Source organism: Physeter macrocephalus, unplaced genomic scaffold, assembly GCF_002837175.3.
Source record: "Physeter macrocephalus isolate SW-GA unplaced genomic scaffold, ASM283717v5 random_381, whole genome shotgun sequence".
Classification (NCBI taxonomy): domain Eukaryota; kingdom Metazoa; phylum Chordata; class Mammalia; order Artiodactyla; family Physeteridae; genus Physeter; species Physeter macrocephalus.
Genome location: NW_021145667.1, coordinates 53,252 through 68,583, shown reverse-complemented (window position 1 = coordinate 68,583; position 15,332 = coordinate 53,252). Strand labels below are relative to the sequence as shown.

The 15,332-nt window shown below is 56.0% G+C and overlaps 2 protein-coding genes across 5 annotated transcripts; both read right to left on the bottom strand.

Annotated features, from left to right (window-relative positions):
- Positions 1-4,983: 4,983 nt before the first annotated feature.
- On the bottom strand, positions 4,984-10,607 carry HYAL3 (hyaluronidase 3). Of its 3 annotated transcripts, XM_007112158.4 has the most exons (5): positions 10,554-10,607; positions 10,143-10,174; positions 6,097-7,007; positions 5,797-5,886; positions 4,984-5,680 (listed from the first exon to the last, which is right to left on the bottom strand). In XM_007112158.4, coding segments are annotated over exons 1-5 (1,311 nt in total). In that variant the 5' UTR covers positions 10,556-10,607; the 3' UTR covers positions 4,984-5,404. The 3 variants fall into 3 exon arrangements, with proteins under 3 accessions (XP_007112220.2, XP_007112221.2, XP_054938923.1); XM_007112159.3 differs by lacking the exon at positions 5,797-5,886 and having other exon boundaries at positions 10,554-10,606; XM_055082948.1 differs by lacking the exon at positions 10,143-10,174 and having other exon boundaries at positions 6,097-6,241; positions 10,554-10,601.
- On the bottom strand, positions 7,016-14,371 carry LOC102996103 (hyaluronidase 1). Of its 2 annotated transcripts, none has more exons than XM_028485366.1 (4): positions 14,238-14,371; positions 12,840-13,763; positions 12,393-12,482; positions 7,016-8,823 (listed from the first exon to the last, which is right to left on the bottom strand). In XM_028485366.1, the coding sequence occupies exons 1-4, from the start codon at positions 14,256-14,258 to the stop codon at positions 7,936-7,938; spliced, it is 1,923 nt and encodes a 640-aa protein (XP_028341167.1). In that variant the 5' UTR covers positions 14,259-14,371; the 3' UTR covers positions 7,016-7,935. The 2 variants fall into 2 exon arrangements, with proteins under 2 accessions (XP_028341167.1, XP_007112219.1); XM_007112157.3 differs by lacking the exon at positions 7,016-8,823 and adding an exon at positions 11,763-12,211.
- Between the last annotated feature and the right edge of the window lie 961 nt (positions 14,372-15,332).

Below are 15,332 nucleotides of genomic sequence, written 5' to 3'. Positions count from 1 at the left end.
TGTCTAGGCCCGTGAGCCATGGCCGCTGAGCCTGCGCGTCCGGAGCCTGTGCTCCGCAACGGAAGAGGCCACAGCGGTGAGAGGCCCGTGTACCGCAGAAAAAAAAAAAAAAAAAAAAAAAAAAAGAAACAATAAGAGTTCATGTGCTTTTTTCAATGTCCGATTTAAGTCTGGCAGAAGTTGGAAAGTTTTTCTGAGGATTCTAAGCTTTCCACAAAGAAGTTTACTTGGTTAATGATCTCATCAGGGGAGATTTACAAATCTTATCAAACTGCAGCACCCCAGAGAAAGAACAGCATATAATACTGGCAGCCTGAGACCAACAGGGCCACACAGTGTACCGCTTGGGGAACAAAGCTGTCCCCAAGGCAGACCCACAGTGGAATTACTAAATAAATTCCATTCACAGGGATAGATGGGACCATATGATTAATTGTTTAATAAAGGCTATAAAAATTTTTTCAGTAAAACCTGTCAATTACGAAAAAGTAAAAAAAGTCCAACAGGAATTAAACAAAAATCTGACAGTATTTCAAGAAAGGTTAATAGAAACTTTTAAAAAGTATATGATTGTGGATCCCTCCTCTCGGGAGGGACAGGCCCTTTCGGCTATGCATTTCATAGCCCAGTCTGCCCCAGACATCAGGCACAAAATTCAAAAAGCAACGGCCGGACTCCCCTGGTGGCACAGTGGTTAAGAATCCGTCTGCCAATGCAGGGGACATGGGTTCGATTTCTGGTCCGGGAAGATCCCACATGCCGTGGAGCAACTAAAGCCCCTGCGCCACGACTACTGAGCCTGTGCTCTAGAGCACACGAGCTACAACTACTGAAGCCCGCACACCACAACTACTGAAGACCGCGCACCTAGAGCCCGTGCTCCGCAACGAGAAGCCACTGAAATGAGAAGCGTGTGCACCATGACGAAGAGTAGCCCCCGCTCTCTGCAACTAGAGAAAGCCCGCGTGCAGCAACGAAGACCCAACACAGCCAAATAAATAAATACATTTTTAAAATAAATAAATAAATATGTGGTAAAAAGCAATGGCCGGTTCTCAGACACCTATAAGCGACTTGCTCCAATTGGCTTATTCAGTTGTCAATAATAGGAATATAACCTAAAAGACTAAATGCACCCAAAGAAATATACAAATGGCCCAAATGATGGCAGTAACTTGGTCCTCTGAAAAACCACTAAAGGGGAGGCTGGGCTTTCTGGGCCAATCTGGCCATGGTAAACCACAGGGCCCATGGGTACTGAGACAAAACCAGTGTACCCTACGTGGACAATTGGGCACTGAAGGAAAGATTGTGATCGATGTGCCCTTTGCAAATAGCCAGGGCACTGGCAGTGGGAATGTCCCAGATGCCAGAAAGCAACAGAGACCCCTCGGCCTTTGATGGTTTTACAATCAAAAGACTGAGGGCGGGCCCAAGGCCAAAAGGGGATCCACCTAGAGATACCATCTACATAACTAGTGTTGAGCCTCAAACTTCGGGTGGTAATTGATGTGGACAGCCACTTGATAAAATTTCTCATAAACACCAGTGCAACCCTTTCAGTCTTAACCCAAGACTGAAAGCCTTAACAACCATAGGAAATATGTAATGGGAGTGTCAAGAAAGAGACAGGGGCACACTTTCCTGGAACCCCTTTTGTGCAACATCAATGGCTGGTCGTTTTTACATTCCTTTTTGTTTGTGCCTGATTGTCCTCTCTCTTTAATGGAAGGGACTTATTAACTAGATTAGGGGACACTCTTTCTCGAGGGACAATGAAGCCACCCTTATCACGAAATGATATTAACAAAAAATAAAAACAGAGTAAATCTATAACTAAAATAAAAGTCTCAATAAACCCCAAAGTATAAAACATTAAGGTTCCGGGCCTAGCAAAAGCAAACAGATTGAGGCCTCAAGTAACTGCCTTCCAGATTTGTAAAATTTTTTTAAAAATTTATTTTATTTATTTATTTATTTTTTGGCTATGTTGGGTCTTCGTTGCTGCACGCGGGCTTTCTCTAGTTGCGGTGAGCGAGGGCTACTCTTCGTTGCGGTGCGCGGGCTTCTCATTGCGGTGGCTTCTCTTGTTGCGGAGCACGGGCTCCAGGCACGCGGGCTTCAGTAATTGTGGCATGCGGGCTCAGTAGTTGTGGCTCGCGGGCTCTAGAGCGCAGGCTCAGTAGTTGTGGCACACGGGCTTAGTCACTCCGTGGCATGTGGGATCTTCCCAGACCAGGGCTCGAACCCGTGTCCCCTGCATTGGCAGGCGGATTCTTAACCACTGCGCCACCAGGGAAGCCCCCTGTAAAATGTTTTGAAAAAATGGTTTGGGTCTCCAAGATCGTGGCTACAATCTCTTTTAATAACTCTTCTAATGCTTATTGCTGTATTTCTTTCTTTTTTAAAAAAATAAACTTATTTATCTATGTATTTTTTTTTTTGGCTGCGTTGGGTCTTCATTGCTGCACGCGGGCTTTCTCTAGTAGCAGAGAGCGGGGGCTACTCTTCATTGTGGTGCGCAGGCTTCTCATTGTGGTGGCTTCTCTTGTTGCGGAGCACGGGCTCTAGGCGTGTGGGCTTCAGTAGTTGTGGCTCATGGGCTCTAGAGCACAGGCTCAGTAGTTGTGGTACACGGGCTTAGTTGCTCCTTGGCATGTGGGATCCTCCCAGACCAGGGATTGAACCTGTGATCCCTGCCTTGGCAGGCAGATTCTTAACCACTGCACCACCAAGGAAATCCCTGCTGTATTTCTTTCAATTTGTATCTTTTATAAACTCATCCTCCGATGCTTAACGTCCACAAGGGCTAAAAGAATAATGCTAACCAGAGGGGCATTGGCTTCTGGTTCTCCTAACAGAGAAGGGACAGTCAGCCAGGTGTTTTACTTCTTCCCCAGGCAGGCCTACACTCCATCTCAGCAGAAAGTAGTTAATGATAGGTTGTCGCCCCTTACCCCCCTTTAAGCATAAAGGGTAAACACCTGGAGGGGGGGAATGATACGGACAGAGTAAAAGGACAAAGTAGGTAATTAAATAGTTAATCCCAGTAAGTGATTATAAGTAAAGAAAAAAGTATGGGAGACCCCTGTAAGTTAATGATCACTCAAGAAAGCAGGTGTGCTTAACCACAAAACCATGCAACAGAAGCATGGGACATGCCACAAAACAATGGTGGAATGAGACCCACATCCTGCCCAGTGAGCTCAGGTTAATGATTCCTAGGACATACGTGCACTAAAAACAAACATATAAGGAAAGGGTGACATTATACTAAAACTTGAAATGATTTATCATATGTTAGTGTATGTTGCCGCCTTTTTGCTCATTTCCATTGTGCCATGACAGTCCTGGTTTGACCATGTAGGAACAAGAAAACTCCCCCCACCCCGACTTGGAAAAGGAATTGATGACGGAAGCTTGACGTCTCCTCAATAATGAGGAAGAAGGTGGACTTCTCATCCTCCCCATTCTTCCTTTGATTATAAAACTATAGCTCACCGCGTTCTCCAGATGGCAGCCTCTCACCCACCCCCTTGTAAGCCTCTCAAGTGTCCTACTCTAATAAGTCACTTCTTATCTATCACTTTGCCTCTCCCTGAGTTCTTTCTGCTCTAACGAACGGGAGCTACTCGGACCACGCACCCCCACCCCCACCACCCCCGCCCAGTGCATTTCTGCAGTTTCATCAATAGATTGGCTTTACTGCTCCGGGGCAAGCAGACCCACGTTTGCTTCAGTAACACCCTCACCCAAGCCCCACTGAAGTGGCGGCCAGGTCTGAGCTGTGCCTAAGAGGCACCTCATCCCTACAGAGTAAACATATGTGTTTACTGCACCAGGACATGCTCCTCTGGTCGAGCTGATAAGCGACTCTCTGGACTGCCTCCGGCTCCAGGGCGCTCATCAACCTTCTAGGTCCAGGCAGTCAAGGCCCAAATTTTGCAGCTTCCCCATCACCCCCTCTCTCAGTTCTCCGGGATAGCCCAGGCCTCCGGCCAACTTTCTAGTCCAGTCCAAGCAAGGATCAGGACTTGGGGAGGGGGCTGGCTTCCTGCTCCGTCTGGCCTGTTTGTCCATCACAACAAACAATTTGCGTAGAGAGGCAATGAGGAAACCAACCAAGGCCGGGAGATGCGGAACAGGTGCGGGCGGGGAGCGAGGGCTCCGGGCAAGCGGGCAGCACACTCAAGTTAGGCGCACACGTGGCCGCTGACTCCTTGGGCATGTGCCGGTCACGGGGAGAGTTGCGGGTGGCAGCTCCAGACTGGTCGAGGCAGGAGTCTCTAGCCCAGGACCCTCAGGGACACCGACGGGAACCCACACAGGACCCCAGCTCAACGTTCCTCAGTTGCCCAGAGCCCCCCACTTACCTCCTCCGCCGCGCTGGCCCACTCTGCGGGGCGCGCTGCCTTTTCGGGCGCGGGGCATGCCGGGAATCGGGCGCGGCGGGGCGCGGGGTCAGGGACCCGGCGGGCGGGGGCTCCAGACCAGCGAGTCGCCGGCCAATGCGCTGAGTTGAGACTTGGGCAGACGACGGGAGCCACACGCCGCGCGCGCCACCATCTTCGCGAGGCGCCCCGCCCTGCCAAATGTGTCGAAGCGCCCCGCCCTGCTAAATGGGTGGCCGGGAAGGCGAGTTCCTGGTCTCTAGGTTCATAGAACCTCTCCATGCGGCCGAAACTACTATTCCCAGGGTGCTGCGGGCGGATTACCGCCCCCTCCCGGCTGGGCGCAGAGCACCTTGGGAATTGTAGTCAGCTCCCGGGACCCACAAGCCCACGACGCTCTAGCTGAACTATGCACCCACAATGCCTTGCGGCGTTTCCCCCCACCACCCCCGTCGCCCAACACGTGTAGTCGTTAACTCTGTAGCTGCCCACGACGCAGGACCGGCATCTCTGGGCACTTGTAGCGGGACGCTCGCGACAGGAAGAGGGTGGGTTTGGTAGAATTGGGGAACAGCCAAACCTCAGGCAGTGAAAGAAAAAGTAACTTTATGATGAAAGCAGATTACAGACAACAGCTTAGCACTTACAGATCTTAACCAAGATCTCCTCGGGGCCCACCCGCCCCTGGACGGGTGTCCTGTGACCTCTCCATGGACGTAGTGAGGTGTAGAACAGAGCCCTGGGCTGGCAACCTTAACCTTCTGGAACAGCAACTCTTCCTGGGGCTGCTTTCTTGTCAGGAGGGATCAGGTGATCTCAGAGGGCCTCTAGTTTTAAAGCAGTATGTTTTTTTCTGGCCTCTTCCACTCCCCAGGGATCCCATGGGAAGTGGGGTGTGTGTATGGGAGAAGTGACTGTAAGCTAAATAGAACAAGAGTGGGACAAAGTCCTCCCTCCAGGACTGGAAAGATGGCAGCAGGAACATGAAGGTCAGAGGCAGGTGACTCCTGGCTTTATGTTGCTTCTTCAGGCCCAAGCTCAGGCCTGGGCTCCTGGCAGGTAGGGCCAGCCCAGCCCCAGTAACAACGGCAGCTGAAGGACTCCCAATCTACAGGGCTGCCATCTGGCTCCAGGTGCAGAAAGACTTCCAGTTGTCCTGGGTCTTGCCAAGCACATCGGCCATGGCCATGGCACCGCTGGTGACTGCAGGCCATGGCTGCCCTGGTCACGTTGATCACATAAGGGCCCAGGGTGCTCACTAGGTAGTCATGGAGATGCCAACACTCCTCCTGAGGAGAGGGAAGGGATGTATCAATGCTTCTGCTCCATGGCCCTGACATGGTCTTTCCCCATCTCTGGGACCCCAGCATGGGCTGTGTGGCAGGCTGGAGGGGGCAATGATCACCTCAGAACTGGAGAAGCTCAGGTCCCCCCAGAGCACCACGCCGGCTGCCCCCAGTGCAGCGCTCACACCAATGGTCTGCACAAGTTCATCCTGGAGGCAGAGAGCTGCTAAGCCAGGGCTGGGCTGGCCAGCTCCATCTGGCCCTACCTCCACCTTCAAGAACTTTCATGGCTCACTGCCATGATCCGATTCCACCCCTAGAGGAGGGCCCCTTGGCCCTGAGCCTCTGAGTGGCTTCTCAGGCCCTCATAGAATGTCATGCCTCCCCAGTCAGACCCCTAGACTTCAGTTTTCACTCACCTGGGACAGGAACCTCCCAGAGCTCCGGTGTGTGAGGCGGGCATAGGCCAGGACAGGCAGGGGATGTGGGTGCCCAGCAAGGGCCACACGGAAGGCCTCCTCCAGGCGGTATCGGACAAATGCGTGGTGGTGAGCAGGTGGTAACCTGGGTGGGAGGTATATGCTGGGGAAGAGGGCGCTGGAGGCGGCCCAGAGCCAATGCAGTTGGGTGTTGCGGGCAAGGGTGGCTACATGGCAGTGGCCCGTGTAATTGGAAGCTGTACCATGCCAGCCATTGCCACAGGCTGGGAAGCGATAGAAGCCCCAGAGCCCATGGGGCTGCAGCGCCCGGCCTAGCCGCAGTGTGTCCTCCATCAGTGCACGGGCTGCCTGTTCAAAGCCGATACGGGCCTTGTAGAGCTGCTCCTGCGGGTCCAGGTTGGGGAATACCCGCTGTGCCCAAGCCCAGGAGGCTGTCTGATAGACCTGGCGGCGGCCCCAGTTCCCAGCCCAGAGTGGACACCATTCCTCCCAGTCCAGTACTGCCAGGCCAGCGAAGCCAGGTTGCAGGCTGCGGCGGATCTGATAGGCAGCCCATGCCAGGTGGCGGTCAAGGGGCACAGCCTGGGGGATGCCCCCGTTGTGAGCTGTGCCCCTCGGCCCAAGGTAGGGATAGAAGCCGAGCTGGTTCTTGTAGAAGATGGTGACATTCTGGCCGTGGAAACGCTGGCCACGGTTGGCTGCAATGCCCAGGGCCTTTAGTGGCAGGTGCACACCAAAGCGGGCCTTACAGTGTGCTGAGGGCACGTTCCACAGCACCAAGAAGGGGCGTTCAGGGGCTTGCAGCAGGGGCTGGCCACACCCCAAGCACAGGGCCACCCCTAGCACCAGGGCCAGGCCTAGCTGCATGGTCATGCCCCAGGGATGGAAACCTGCAGGAGAGAGGGGGTGTGAGTTTAGACTCCATGGCCATGGCCACACCTGCCACACAGCAGAGAAAGCTGGGAAAACTCCTCCAGCTCCTCCTCACAAGAAAGGGAGGTGCATAAAGCCTGGTTCCCAAGGGGTCTCATAGGCCTCTCAGAGCAGCCACAACCCAAGCTGGCTTGGGCAGCTCCCCTTCTGTATTGTCCATCTCTGCCATGGCACCACCGTGCCCTCTGACACCTCCCCCACCTACAGCTTTCACAAGTTCCCTTCTTTCCTCTGCCCATTTTGTTTCCTGCCCCAAGAACACTCAGCCCCCACCTTGCCTGGCTTAATTTCTACTCAGCACTCAGGTCTCTGCTATGACATCACCTGCCCTGGGAGGTCTCCCAGATCTCCAAGTGGAGTGAGGAAACTTGAGCTCCCACTGTCCCAGCATGGATCCTGCCACAGTATGCCTGCCCTGTCCCTTGGGTTGAGACCCTATCTGTCTAGTTCCCTACTGCCTGTGCCCAATCCAGGGCCTGTAACACAGCAGGTGCTCAGTGAATGGTGATGAGTGAATGTCTCCTTGTCCCCTGGGCCTGGCAGAGTGAGAGAGGTAAAAGGCAGGTGTCCCTCCACGCATGGCCCTAAGGCCGAGGTGGATCTGAGGGCCCCTGCAGGGACAGAGGACCTGAGACAAGGCTGGGAGATGAGGGTGGGGGTCAACAAATACACTGTCACAACCACACCCAACAGAAGCCTTTATTCAGCCACACTGAGAGCTCTGAGCCACAGCCATGGCGCCATCTCCACTGGCACTCAGGAAACATGCCTAGGCTGAAGCTGCCCTCAGGGGCTAGAAGCTGAGGGATGGCCAGTGGGCTGAGGCTGGTACTGTCCTGGGCAGTCAACTGACCCAGAAAGACAGCATCTTGCCCTGGGTAGCCCTCAGATGTCTTTCTCCATCCAGAATATGGGGCGTCTTCTCAGGTCTTGGTATTGAGTCTCCAGCAGGCTTTGTGGAGGGGGCCCTCCTGGAGGTGGGGGTAGGGTGGTCAAGGGCTCAGGCAGGGGTGGGGGTGGCGGCAGTGATGACCCCTTGAGGGCTCTTGGGGCAGCTTGGGCAGTCAGGCTAGGGGCCTTGCAGGGTGGCCGGGGAAAGTGGGCCCTGGGGAAGGCATTGAGCAGGGTGGCAGGCAGCCGCCGACTGGTGAAGACCAGGCCCTGCACAGGCTCACCCAGCTGGTAGCCCAGGTGGGCGTAAAAGTGCAGCTGGTCATGGGTGGTGAGGTGTAGCCGGCGGAAGCCCCGGGCCTGAGCAAAGGCTTCGAGGCCCTCCATGAGGCGACGGCCAAAGCCACGGCCCCTCAAGGCTCGGGCCACCACCACCGTCTCCACTAGGAGGCTCTGGGGCTGGTCCAGCACCCGTGACAGGCGGGCATGGCCCACCACAATGGGGGCTGCCTCTGGTGTGGGACGGGGGCTCAGCAGCATCAAGCAGAGGGGGAAGGCATCTGAGGACTGGCCCAAGGAGTGCAGGCGGGAGGCGCGGCTGCGGGGCCATTGCTCATTGATGAGGTCGGCACAGGCATCCAGGAGCTCAGGTCGGCAGTGCACAGGCTCCAGGGTCAGCTCAGCCAGGTTGGGGGCTGGGGTCTCCTCTGGCTGGTGTGCGGGATCCAGGGTCAGCTCAGTTGAGCCAGGACTGAGAGTCATCTCTGGATGGCATGCAGAACCCAGGGTCAACTCAGCTAGCCTGGGGCTCAGGGTCAGATCTGGCTGGTGTGTAGGATCCAGGATCAGCTTGGCCAGGTTGGATCTCAGGGTCACCTCTGGCTGGCATGCAGGATCCAGAGTCAGTTAGGCTGGGGTGGTACTCAGGATCAGCGCCACCTGGTGTATAGGGTCTAGGGTAGGGGTCAGCTTGGCTGGGCCAGGGCTCAGAGTCAGCTCTCGCCTACATGTGGGATCCAGGCTCAGCTGCCAGGCTGAGCCAAAATCATCTCCTGCTGGGTTACAGGTGGCTCAGTGCCAGGCTGGGGGTTAAGGCCACAGTCTCCAGGCAGAGGTATCTCCTGAGACCAGAAGGGTGCTCCTCCTGTGGACAACAGCCATGCTGGGCTGTGCCAGAAGGGAGGATGGGGCTGGGGCAGGGAGTGGCTAACAGAGTGCTAAGGAGGGCCACGCATCCTGGAACTGGTGGGCTGCACCTTGTCCCCATACTCACCTGATGGCATAGGTGACCTGGAGGATCCCATCCCCTATACCTGGGGGACCTGACTCAGGTGGAGAGCAGAGGGGATGGGTCCTGGGTGCTCTACCTTACACTGGATGGAGGCTGAGGGCTAAATGCTAGGGCAGAACTCAAGACTCCAGGCCCCAGCCTGCTCTGACTACCGCTTTGTCCTCCAGCCCTACACCATTGCAGCTGGCTGGCCATCAGACAGAGCATACAAACTAGACACCACGACCCCCTGCTTAAACGCTGTATTCCCTTCGGAGGGAACACAGCTTCCCTAGGAACTCCCCTGTCCCACCCTTCTCCCTACTGCAGGTCCCAGCCTTTTTGACCACCTGGGCCATGCCGGCCACCTAACCGATATTGGGGTGCCATTCACCCACCCATCAGGCTCAAATTTCCCCTCCCTGGACTGCCTTCCCTACCAGGGGCACAGAGTCCATGGCTCCCTCCCCAACACTGCCCAGCTCAGGACACTTTGACTGGGCATGGACCCAGCTGCCCCTCAGAAAGGGCCCGGCTCACACAGCAATGAGGCTCCTGCAGGCCTGGTTCCCCACTGGCCTGTTTCGTAGCCACCCTAGCTAGATAAGAACCACAGCTTCCTCCCTACATCCACAGGGGTGTCCAACGGCTACCAGGTTGGGGGCTCAGCCTCCTGACCCCGAACTCCATTGTGTGCCATCCTGCCCCAGGCTCTGCTGGCAGAAGGGTCAATGCTGGGGGATTTCTAGCGATAGGTGGCCGCTGGGCCCCACCCTTCTACTCACCTGTTCCAGAGAGAATGCCCTGTCTCTCCCTTTCCCCACCTCCCCAGGAAGGCCCTGTGAGCTTGAGGCCAATTCCACACTGATCAGTAACAGGTAGCCCCCTCCCCTCATACCACATCCCACTCAGAGGGCTATAAGCCCCTCACCTGCATCAGCCACCTCCGCAGCAGCTGCACCCCTGGACCAGGAGAGAGGAAACCCCAGGATCCGCCCCTGAGCCTAGAGCCCCAGACTTCCCCCTCAGGCTTAACCCCTTCTGTGCCGACCCCACCCACTGTGGGTGGGGCTCCCGGGTCCACAGAGAGAGGCGGCAGTCTCTCCTGCCTTGGTTTCCCCCTTCCTCCCACTGGGTGACAAACCGTGGAGTTTGGGGGTGGGGGGCTTCGGGAGCTTGACTCTGGGGGGCTGTGGCTCTGCATGCTCTGGGAGGGAACGACAGACGCAAAGAGGGCGTGCGGGGCGGCTAGTCACTTGAGAACTGTACGCGCGGAGCGGACGGGGAGAGCGGGGGACAATGAGGACGAATACGCCGCGCATGGGGAGAGGGCAGTACTGACATGCTGACGCCTGGCTCCGCTACGCTCCGTGTCCTCGCTCCACACGGATCTGTATCTCGCTGTCTCTGGCTCGGACCCCTCCGGCCCCCGGCGCTCGCCCCCTAGCGGTGAGGCGGACGCACTGCAGCCTTCACGGCCCGCGGCAAACCAAGGTCCCGGGTCTTCGGGGCGGGCAGCCCCCGTCCCCGGCCCCTCGCGTCATAACACCGACCCGACGCAGACTGGATCTCTGCCCTGGCTCTACCTCTGCCCCTCCCGCCCCTGCTTATCCAGGCCCAGCTCCCAGTGAGCGCGAACCGAGCGCCGGCTCCATTACGGGTGGGCTGGGCTTCCATCTCGCCCCGCCTCGCCCCGCCCCAGAATCAGATAGGTCTCCCCCCAATTCAGCTTTGTCTCGGCTGACGTCAGCCTCCTGCCCAGTGTGGAAACGGTCAGGTGGAGCTTCCTCCTGAAATTTGGGCCCTACCCTGAGAAGCAGCCTTCCTCGGACAGACATCAAATCTGAGCGAGAGAAAAGAATTTTCCTGTGCCCTCTGGATCCCAGCGCCTGCACGTTTTAGGCGCTCAATAAACAGTTCTTGAAGTTAGAATCATGTCTGCTTTATTTGTGAGGCTGTTACCTCTGAACGGATTCAGGCTGCAGTGCAGGGCTGATTACCGTCGACATTTATAGTAGGAGCCAAAGGGCTCCATCGCTATAGAGGTAGAGGTAGAGGGTAGAGACTCAAACCCAGATTCACCTGGGTTTGAATCTCAGCTGCTCTATTTTCTGGCTGCAACCTTGGGTAAAGTGCTTACCCTCCCTGTGTGTGCCTCAGTTTCCTCATAGCGTCGTGTTAGGATTGCACAATTAAGTTAGACTACTTAAAATGCCTAGCACAGGACTTGGAAAGAGTAGGCACCCAGTGAATGTCAGCTCTTTCTTTCTTCCTTCCTTCCTTCCTTCCTCTCTCCCTCCCTCCCTCTCTTTCTTTCAGCATGCGGGATCTTAGTTCCCTAACCAGGGATCGAACCCCTGCCCCCTGCAGTAGAAGCACGGAGTCTTAACCACTGGACCGCCAGGGAAGTCCAGAACGGCAGTTCTTGTGATTGCTGCAGTTTAAACACTGGCTCAATGTCTCTGGAGGAAATATTTTTAACTCCTCTGGGTGGGTGCCCAAGGCTCTAACTCCTTATGCAACTATCTTGGTCTGTAAGCAGGTGTGAATGTGCTGGCATATGCTCATGACTGCCTGAGTGTACTTCTGGCTGTGACCATGACTCATGTGACTGTGCCTGTACTTGAGAAAGCTGTAGCCAGGTCCAGATTGCATTAGGTACTCAATGTGTGCATGTGCCAATCACCACATGCCCCACTGCTCACACCATGTTCCCATCCACCCACGGTAGCAGCGGCATTTGAACTCCACAGCCATCCGCAACCGATCCTTGAGTGAGAGGGCACCTCGGAGGGTCAGGGGCCCACCACCAGGCGTGGACTCGATGGAGAAACTGGTGGGGCTGAGGATGAGGTGGGCCTCAGGGTGACTGGGGCGCCGGGCACAACGGCCATGGCCAGAGCACAGGACTTGGCTGCACAGAAGAGCCCCGCTGGTCACATTCAGGATGAAGGGCCCCAGTGTCGTGTCAACATACTCCTTGATGGCCTGGCAGGATTCCTAGGTGGGAGGGGGAGCATCAGGACACCATGGCCATGCACGGGTCCACCTAGGGCATTGAGGCACTCACCTGCTGGTCAGCCAGGACTGCAGGGGTAAAGGGTGGGCCAGGATCTCCCCAGTCAGCCTGGCAGCCCCACTCCTGCCCCCACCCTCACCCCCATCCTGGGCTTGAGCTCACCTTGGTTCTTGTGTTCTCCCAGCTCACCCAGAGCACCACTCCTGCTGCCCCCTGGTCTGCACTCTCCCCCAGGCTGTGCTCCAGCTCCTCCTGGGGAAAGGACAGCATAGCTCTGTGGGGCCTTCCTCCGTCCCCACAGCAGACTGCTGTAACACTATTGCATGGGACAAATAATTCATAGCCTGCTCTAGCTCTGGTGGCCAGAGGCAAGCCTGCCCTTACTCTAGCCTGTGAGTGCCATGCAGGCAGGGATGATTTCTTTCTGAAGAATGCTGAATTGTCTGTGCCTAGCACAGAACTTGGCACACAGTAGGTGCTCAAAGAATGTGAGAGGGAATGGATGAAAGTGCCCCAAGGCTAAAGTGCCCCAGGGCTCTGTGGCCTCACTTACTGGACTAATGCCTGACAAGGTAGGTTACAAGGTGGGCGGGGTCACAGGAGACTCACCAGGGGCAGAAAACGGTTAGTCATATCGTAGAAGATCTGGACATAGGGCAGCACTGGCAGATCAGGGTACCCTGCACCCACGGCCAAACGGAATGCCTCACCCACACGGTGCTGCACAAACATCTGTGCCTTCTTCGTGCCCTCCAGTGCTGCGGGCAGGTAGATGCTGGGGTAGAGGGCACGGCTCTGGCCCCACAGCCACCCCAGCTGGTCATTCTGGGCACGGATGCCTGGTGGGCACTGGCCGGTGTAGTTGGGATTCTTAAAGTCATAGTTATAGCAGTCAGGGAAGCCATAGAAGCCCCAGAGGCCACGAGGCTGCAGTGCTTGTCCCAGCCTTAGGGTGCCTGCCATCCAGGCCCGTGCAGCCCCCTCGAACTGGTCCTGAGCTGCTGCCTCCACCCAAGGAGCTGGCCAGTCAGGGTGCTGCCCCTGTACCAGTGCCCGTGAGCGCTGCCGGTAAATGTCCTTGGTGTCCCAGTTGAAGGCCCAGCGTGGGCGCCATGCCTCCCAGTCAATAACTGCCAGCCCTGAGAAGTTGGATGCAGGCATGGCAGCCAGGATGTCCTGGAATGTGCGGACCAGGTGGACAGCCAGGCTGGCATTCTGGGGCAGGCCACCGAATACGGGCTCCCCAGCAGAAGTGTAGTAAGGGTAGGTACCCAGCTGGTAGCTGTAGAAAATGGTCATGTCAGGGCCACGGAAGGTCTGCCCCGGGTTGGCCACCACATCAAAGACACTGACATCCACGTCCACGCCATGCCTCTCTAGACACCACTGGGTGTTTGCATTCCAGATGGTGGTGAAGGGCCGGTTGGGTACCACGGGGTCCCTGGAGCCTTTGGCCATGCCGAGCAAGTTCAGGAAGAGGGTGCAGATGGGAAGCAGGTGGGCTGCCGTGGCACAGGGCAGGTCTAGGGAAACCTGGCCAGGGGAAGCAGAGCTGAAAGCAGGCCTTGAACTCTGACCCCTACTGAGGGCAGGCAGGACAAGTCCCTTATTAATCCACCTCTGTTCTGGCTTCAGGTAAATATTGACCTGCAGGGCTCGGGGAAGTCAGAGGGCAAAGGAGAGGCATTGAGGGGAACATGGCCACTAGAGGGCACACCCGAGTTGCCTCTTGGGCGGACCTCTGCCCTCTGTCTCCCACAAGTCTTGTCCTGGCTTGCCCACCCCCCTTCCCCAAGGGCCACAGAAGCCATGACATCTGTCTTGAGAAGAGTGGCTGAGAGCCAAGCCCTCAGCCCCCAGGCTGGCCGACTGATGGAGGCGGGGGCTTCTCTGTCTCTTCCCCCTGGAATCCTGGCCACCCATGCAGGAGGGAATGCTCAGTGACGCAGGAAAGGTCAGCCCAGCCCTCCTGTACACCCGCCAATCTGCCCACTTGTCCCTGCTGACCTCAGGGCTGAAAGGCCTCATTCTCCAAACTTCCTGACCTCAGGGTGAGGGCCTATGCAGGGCTCAGCAAGATTCTGTTCCTTAACTCTGGCCTCAGCTGCACTGAGACTCTTGGAGGAAGAAGCCGCTGCTGGAAACCCTGAGCTTTTGTAGGGGTCACCCCGCCCAGTCTGGGGGCGGGCTGAGGGGCGGGCCCTGGGTTAGAGGGCTGGGCCAGACAGCAGAGCCACCTCTGCACTCCTAGCAAAGTGCCCTTGGTAGGAGGTGGGGCTAGGCCGGAAGTGGCCCCTCCCACTCTGTCAGCACTGGGGCTGGACTTTGTGGCTTTACTTGGGATGGTGTGGGGATGGAGGCAGTGCCTGGGGGCTGTCTGGGTGGCAGATCCGACTGGGCAGCCCTGTGTGTGATACTGGAGTCTGGGTGCCTTCCCCACATGGCTGCATTATGACACCTATGGGCCCTAGGCACTTTCACTTTTGTGGACCCGTTCCTCAAAAAAACATTTTAAGGGAATGGTTAGGACTCTGTGCTTCCACTGCAGGGGACACGGGTTCGATCCCTGGTCGGGGAACTAAGATCCCACATGCTGCGTGGCCAAAAAAATACATATTTTTAAAAAAATATATTTTACGACTATATTGGCATAAGGACAGATATAATCCAGACTGAATTCATTATTTTATATTCATTATTCCTATGTTTTCTTCTGATTAAAAAAGATTAAAATTAAAACATTTTTGTGGGCCCGTATAAGTATTGTGGCCCTGTGCCTACCGTGCCTAGTGGATAAGTCATCCCTCCCTTAGGGACCTGTGTCTGAAAGGCACTGTGTTCCTCAAGTCAGGGCTGTGTTGTCACTCTTTGTATATGTGCTGGATCAGTGACTGTGTCTGTGTAAAGCTCCAGTTAGTGGACATTTGGGACTCTCCACAAACTCCAGTAGTGTGTATGTGCAAGTGCGGGACCCAGTGCCTGGGACTTGGTGTGTGTGAGACCCTGTTGTCTTATGACCATGAGACCCCATGTTTGTGTGACCACGGGTATGAGCATGAGTGTATCAGTGATGACGCGCTTGTTCATTCCTTTGTGATTTTG